Source organism: Cydia amplana, chromosome 25, assembly GCF_948474715.1.
Source record: "Cydia amplana chromosome 25, ilCydAmpl1.1, whole genome shotgun sequence".
Classification (NCBI taxonomy): domain Eukaryota; kingdom Metazoa; phylum Arthropoda; class Insecta; order Lepidoptera; family Tortricidae; genus Cydia; species Cydia amplana.
Genome location: NC_086093.1, coordinates 9,035,408 through 9,043,112, shown reverse-complemented (window position 1 = coordinate 9,043,112; position 7,705 = coordinate 9,035,408). Strand labels below are relative to the sequence as shown.

Below are 7,705 nucleotides of genomic sequence, written 5' to 3'. Positions count from 1 at the left end.
TGTCCGGCCTGGGAACGAAATCATAAAATACCCGATAGTCGGGTTTTTGGCACTGGATGTGTTAAAAGTTTTTGCTTACAACTAAAAAAAACAACCTGTATATTATAATAATATTTTTAATATAGCTATGCTATAGTTTGGCAAGCGAGATGTTTGTCAGTAGAGTACAAGTACAGAGAATCATACTGACTTTTTATGCAAGTGTTGTAAGTTATAAAACCCCAAAATGAAAGATTAGTATCTATATATGTGACGTTCCACGGCAAAAGGTACCTTATGGCACTTGGCGCTTACGTCGCATAGCGCCGCAATAATAATAGCGCGCGGCGGCGGAGCGGCGTTAATAATAGCGTAAGCGCCAACGGCCATAAGGTACCTTTACCCGTGGGACGTCACATATTTTTTTAATTCTACTCACAAAACTTATTTGCCATAGCTACCTACTATAACTACTACTAGTAACTCATTAAAAAGTAAATTTGCATATAATTGGTTTTATATAGAGTTTTTATTGCAAACATTTACGATTTCAAGATTAGATAAGCTATAAAGGCCTGCGCAAACCGGCGGAGCGCAGCGCAGATCCCTTATCATTTATCAATGTATATTCTTCCCTATTTCAATTACGTTCAGGTATAAATTTGAATGCTCTGAGGCCGCCCTCGGTGCACGGAGGATTGTTACTCCGCGGCATCGCGCACGCTAGAGGATACCGCGGCGGTACGCGCCAGCATGCCGCAGCATCCTCCCGAGTGCGCCGGGGTAGCGGGGCTGCGGGAGGGGAAGGCTTGGCGCAACTCGGCGGACGACGGGGGAGAACTCGTGCACAATCACTAATCTTGATAGAGTACACGCGGCGGTAGGCGGCCGCATGCCGCCGCATCCCCCAGCATGCGCCGAAGTGCTTCCGAAACAAAAATGTACCCTCCCATAGAAAATGGACCAGACAAAATGTATGAAACAGCCAAATTTTGTTTCGAGATTTCGGGGTTGGTCCCATAGTAAAAGTTGCTCAGTATAATCCCAAAACCTCAGAATGCAGTTATTTTTAGGGTTCCGTACCCAAAGGGTAAAAAACAGGACGCTATTACTAAGACTCCGCTGTCCGTCCGTCCGTCCGTCCGTCTGTCTGTCACCAGGCTGTATCTCACGAACCGTGATAGCTAGACAGTTGAAATTTTCACAGATGATGTATTTCTGTTGCCGCTATAACAACAAATACTAAAAACAGAATAAAATAAAGATTTAAGTGGGGCTCCCATACAACAAACGTGATTTTTGACGGATGGGTGACCGTTTTTTTGCTTGTTTTGCTCTATTTTTTGTTGATGGTGCGGAACCCTCCGTGCGCGAGTCCGACTCGCACTTGGCTGGTTTTTTAGCCACCGCATATATTAACTTTTAAGAGGAAAGGAGGGAAATATACGCAATTATTTTGTCGCACCTCTTTAAATTTTAATAATTAAAAAGTTCTTAAACCCTGTATATTTAATGGCGTTTCTAAAAGCGAATAATGTACTTACAATACAATAGATTGGCACTAATTTTATTGCGCGCAAGATAATACACAGATGAAATATTAGTATTTCATGGAGGGACAACGAGTAGTGTCATAACTAAGCTATTTTTTAAATTTATTTGTCGTTTCAATGTGAAGAAGACCGCCTATCAAGTAAGACTGTACAAGCGGATGTTTTTTTATACTACGTCAGAGGCAAACAAGCATATGGCCCATCCGATAGTTAGCAGTCTCCGTAGCCTATGCCTGCAACTCCAGAGGCATTGAGCTGTGGTAACCTTACTCACCAGGAACACAACACTATGAGTAGGGTCTGGGCTATAATAGCGAAAATCTAAGATTGTATCGAGCAACTATAGAGATAGTTAATTACGCGTTATTAAATATATTAAAAACGGGTCACTTATTTTAGTGAAACATGTCGAGCGTTTTTCGACTTAAAATACGTGAGTGACCCGTTTTATATATATTTATTATGTCTTTGTCTCACGGAAGTTTTGTTATTAAAATTACGCGTTAATTAGAGTAAAAGAGAAAGATGCCCGAAATTTGCGAACGTCATTTCAAATGGGGGGGGGGGGTCTGGACATCGGATGATGGTATCATGATGTAGGAGGGAACGGGGTCATTGGAAGCATGATTTTAGGGGGGCAAAAATCGTCAAAAATAGATAATTTATGAACAGCCCCTTAGGCCATCTGTACCTGTAGAAAAAAAACAAGTCAAAAATATCGCCAAACTTCACAAAGCAAGAAATATAGGAAGAGTAAAAAAAATACGTGACAACCTTTTGGAGAGCTGTATGGCCGTGTCATAATACTCATAATGTCATAATACATTAGCCCGTTGTTGCCGTTGTGCAAGATTCAACTGCTAATATGACAAGAGCGTCATTCTGATTTTCCATGACCATTTAATCTATTGCCAGAAAAAAGTATTTTACAGTACATATGGCGATACTTTACCGCCCTAGTGCGGTAACTAGCACTATTTGGGAGCCCAGTCAACTTTGGGAACCACTGTTCTAAAATATGCATTTTACGAAAAAGTGACGACAACAAAAAACATATAATGGCACATGTGCTGTAGAGACTCGGCCAAGTTTGTTTATCTCTCTTCTGCCTCGCGTTTTCCCGGCATTTCGCCACGGCTCACGGAAGCCTGGGGTCCGCTTGACAACTAATCCCAAGAATTGACGTAGGCTCTAGTTTTTACAAAAGCGACTGCCATCTGCCCTTCCCACCCAGAGGGAAAACTAGACCTTATTCGGATTAGTCCGGTTTCCTCACGATGTTTTCCTTCACCGAAAAGCAACTGGTACTTAAATATTAAATGATATTTCGTACATAAGTTCCGAAAAACTCATTGGTACGAGACGGGGTTTGAACCAGCGACCTCCGGATTGAAAGTCGCACGGTCTTACAGCTAGGCCACCACAGATTTTTCCAAGAATGTTTATCTCCTAAAGACAATTCTCTTGCAATGCGCTACACATGCTACACAGATCGATGTTGTTGACTTCGTCGAAATCGACACTCATACGCACGAGTCAGAATCTCAGAATCTGTGCGCATTTAAAGCCGTCATTTTTTTAAGATTCACAAGGGAAGTTTGGTTTTAAATGGATTTGTTATACAATTTCCATTCTGACTTTTAACTCCCCATTCCATAAATAACGAAAGTATAAAAATGTATACTCAGTCATTTAAAAAAAATCACATGCATTGTACTTTCCTTGTATTCGAAATAAAAAGTAGAGTGTTTAACTCGAGTGAAAGGCATCATTTCAGCCTCGGATTAAACTACCTCGGCAGAAATGAGTGCCTTGCACCCCATAGTAGATTGTTTACTTTATTATGTGCTTATGTCTAAATAAATTGCTTGATTGGCCCCAGATGGCGCTGCTTCCCAAACGGTGGTACCGCTCTCGGCGCAACGCGGTCATCGCGCTGGTCATCGCCGGCTTGTGCGCGCTGTACTACATATACTCACCCACTGTCATCACCGAACAGGACCTGGACATTACTAGGAGGTAACTTACTAATATCCATACTATAATATGGGACATTATCTATGAAAAGGGACCTTATTGTTGATGGCGCTTACGCCGCACACGTCGCGCGGTATTTGTATCGGAGCATCGTTAATAATGGCGTAAGCGCCATCGACAATAAGGTCCCTTTTCGTAGATAACGTCACATATTATAAATGCGAAAGTGTGTCTGTCTGTCTGTTACCTCTTCACGCTTAAACCGCTGAACCGATTTAGTTGATGGCATGGAGATAGTTTGAGTCCCGGGGAAGGACATAGGATAGTTTTTATGTCGGAAATCATCCCTAAAGAGAGTGTAAAGGGGGGTGGAATTGAAAGAGTTAATGAATTGCCTACTAATTGAAGTAAGCAATGCGCAAGCTATTAGTATTATCCAGGCGCTATACATACTTTAGCTGCTGTCACTAATTCCACGCAGACGAAGTCGCGGGCAAAAGCTAATAATAAATATAGGTAAAGGTAGTCTAGATAAATGGCTAGTAAATTAGCGAATTAGGGGTAGAGTCGGTCTACGCTAACGGCTCGGCCACGACATTGAGTGACTGGCGGCGGCGGCAGCGACAAGCATAGGTGGGAACGAAAGGTCCGATCGTTGTGTCTCGCTCCAACCTATGGTTATCGCTGCCGCCGTCGCAAGTCGCGCAATGTCGTGGCTGAACCGTAAAGCGCCCGGTTGTTTTATACGATAAACGCAGCCACAAAAATCATTTGCGTTTATATGTGTGCGCGGCACGTCTGTACACGCGTCATTGTATATGTGTGGGTACGTCGCTTTACTGAGAGCACGCCAGAAGTCCGTCAGCATCATGTCGCAGGGCGAGGTAATGCGAGTCGGGGCGGGGCGGTGCGTGACCGTTCTGTATGATAATACATACTAAGTATTACTTATTCTGTGACGCAACGTTGAACGCATGCGATCAAGGAATGTAGGAAAATTTTACAATGCGTTTACCGCGTAAAACATTATTATCAGTGTCATTAGATTATCTACGAGGGGTGTTCAAAATATTCTCGGTATGAGAATGAAAACAAACAAGTACGAAAAGTTTGATATTTTTATTTTTCAATATACTCCCCCCCTATGTTCATACACTTAAAAGATCGATCAATTATTTTTTTTAATCCCTCGTAAAAATATTTTTTATCTTTCGTGTAAAAATGCTCCTCCACTGCCGCCTTCAATGCTTCATCGTCAGAAAATTTATTTCCACGCAGATCCTTTTTAAGATTGGGGAGCAAAAAGAAGTCGCTGGGGGCTAAGTCCGGACTATACGGTGGGTGAGTAACAGTTTTAAACCCACATTCAACAATAGCTGTCTTGGCAATATGAGCAGTATGGACGGGGGCGTTGTCATGCAGAAGCAGAATACCTTTGGTTAACTTTCCTCGCCTCTTTTCTTTAATTACATCCTTTAATTGACGTAGAATGTTAGCGTAGTACTGTCCTGTGATATTTACACCTTTTTCTTTATAATCGATTAGTAATACTCCTTCACAATCCCAAAATATCGTGGCCATGACCTTGCCAGCTGAAGGGATGACCTTGAACTTCTTGGGATGAGCTGAACCCTTAATGTGCCACTGCATGGACTCTTGTTTACCCAGGTTTCATCTCCAGTAACTATTCTTTGCAGCACCTCATCAGGATTTTCACCGCACAGGTCAATAAAATCGGAACAACAAGCTACACGCATGTCTTTTTGAAGCCGAGTCAGCATTCGCGGAACCCATCTTGCACTTACTTTTGACATATTAAGATGGTCATGTATAATATCATGTACGGTACCAATAGAGAGATTGGTTACTTGTGCTATAGACTTTACCTTCACTCGACCATCTTCCAATATAAGTTTTTCCACTTTATCAATATTTTCTTGTGAAGTAGCTACTACAGGCCGGCCAGGTCTAGGGTCATCTTCAATACTCTCCCTTCCGCGTTTAAACTCGCTTGACCACTTTTGAATGGTAGATAAAGAAGGAGCAGACTCACGGTAAACACAATCCATTTCCTCTTTTATGGTTTTTTGATTTTTACCCTGTTTTGTCAAGAATTTTATCACGCATCGATGTTCTAATTTAGTTAACATTGTCAATTCGCACATGATGTTCATGTTTGTTCAGCAATTGCAGAAAAACAAAAGACTATCTCGGTTCGAATTATACTTTTTTTTAATGTCAATGAATAAACCTTAGCGGCCAGTAACGAAAGAAATTTTAGAAGAGGTCGTAAGATATCAATACCGAGAATATTTTGAACGCCCCTCGTAGTAAAATGTATTTCATGTACATACAGTCGCCATCAAATATATAAATTTATGAACACCTTGGCCGCTCCGGTATAGCTGATGGCGATTGTACGGTACGTACGTCAAGTATGTAGTTTATATAATAATGGTGAGAAGAGTAGAAATTTAAATATTTATCTGTAGTCGTAACGGTTTATTTAAGTAAGTACTTACTTACATAGAATTTACAGTTGTGTGCAAACTGCAATATAATAGCAGTCAATAAGAAAATGAAAATTAGGTGAAAACTATAATTTTAAAACATTATATTGGAGCGTGATGAAATAAAAGCCAGACCACCTGCGGCAATACATTATAGTTACACAAATGGTGTGCTCCAGGGGTGTTGCGAATATCCGCATCCGCAACCGCGGAACTTCCGCATTAATATCAACATCTGCATCTGCATCCGAATCCGCATAAAATCGATGCGTAGTTTAATGCGGATGCGGATGTGGAACAGGTCGGTACAGGAATGTCTTAGCTTTATCAATGGGACATGTTGGGTCCGTTGGGCCTCTACATTACAGAGTTTCATTAAGTGTTACTGAAGTGTCATTCTATACAACTTGCTAACTATATATATATAAACACACTGCCATATTAAAAATTTTATATTAAAGGAAAATATGGAAAAAGTTACGCTTCCGGCAGGACTTGAACCCGCATCCTCTACAATCCGTGTGTTGCTCTTAACTTAACCAATTGAGCTACGGAAGCCTACCAGGACCTCGCAAATCTTTCCATTCTTTCCTTTATGCATACACGCCTTAGGGAGTTATGGGTGGCGTATAGCGACATCTACCGAAAGACGACTCCGGCGGCTTCAAGTCCTGCCGAAAGTGTAACTTTTTCCATTTTTTCCTGTAATATAAAAATTTGGAATATCGTTCGCAGACGTATCTGCTAGTTAAAAAAATCATATTAAAATTGTTTCTGAATGTCAATTTACTAGTTACTTTTGATTATGTACATAGTTAGCAATTTCCATAATAGAATGACACTTTAGATAATAATATGAGAAAAACTGTACACTTTGTTGTTGATTTTGAGTCTCGCTACTCACGATATAGTATTTTTCTTGCCAGGGACTCAAAATCAGCACTTGCAGCAAAAACTAACTTTGCTCACTTGTTGCACAAACTATCAGCACAATTTCCGCTACTGGTTTTGGGTGGCACTTTTGTTTTTATCTTTCGTAGAAGTGGCTAAAAATCTTTCTACCATCCATTCCATTCCATTCCATTTCAATATTTACTTCATATTTCAGCGATCTGTTCACATCTAAAGTTTAATAAGAAAAACGCGTGTGACAGACGTACATACCAAGATGACATTCTAACTTAAATAACTTATAAATTTCTGTTAAACTTTAGCGAAAATCAAATATATTAAAATTATTTTGGTCTCGCCTTGAACATGCAAACCATTTTAACTATAAAACTCTAATATTATTTTTAACGGGTCACTCACGTATTATTAAGTCGAAAATGCATCGAAATATGTCGAGCGTCTATTCGACTTCATAAACGTGAGTGACCCGTTTAATATAATTTTAATAAAATACCTTTTTTGCATTAAGTACGTAAATTTTTCGCCACTTCTATTTAACACTAGCTTTTGTAGTTTTGTGTGTTTTAGCATGATTTCTGTGTTCCTTCATAGTGTAGATCTAAATGCTCCTACTGTAACCACTCTGCGTACACTGCCTCGTACGCAGGTTCTCTCACGGGACCAGCCCAGCGCTGTCAAAGAACTAAAAGATGTAAAAAGCAGGTAATGGTTGCTGAGATGCTTAACTGCATGTCTGGGCATGTGAATGGCATATTCCGACACTTAAATATATAA

At 40.4% G+C, this 7,705-nt stretch overlaps 1 protein-coding gene and 1 long non-coding RNA gene across 2 annotated transcripts in view; one reads left to right on the top strand and one right to left on the bottom strand.

The window, feature by feature from the left end:
• LOC134659633 (uncharacterized) overlaps positions 1-7,705 on the bottom strand; it is a 198,029-nt gene that overhangs the window by 175,841 nt on the left and 14,483 nt on the right. The gene's annotated exons all lie outside the window — the stretch shown is intronic.
• Positions 3,415-7,705, top strand: part of LOC134659623 (uncharacterized) — a 33,447-nt gene continuing 29,156 nt past the window's right edge. Inside the window, exon 1 of the mRNA XM_063515305.1 lies at positions 3,415-3,551. Within this exon, the coding sequence (XP_063371375.1) occupies positions 3,415-3,551 (137 nt within the window). The remainder of the gene's footprint in view (positions 3,552-7,705) is intronic.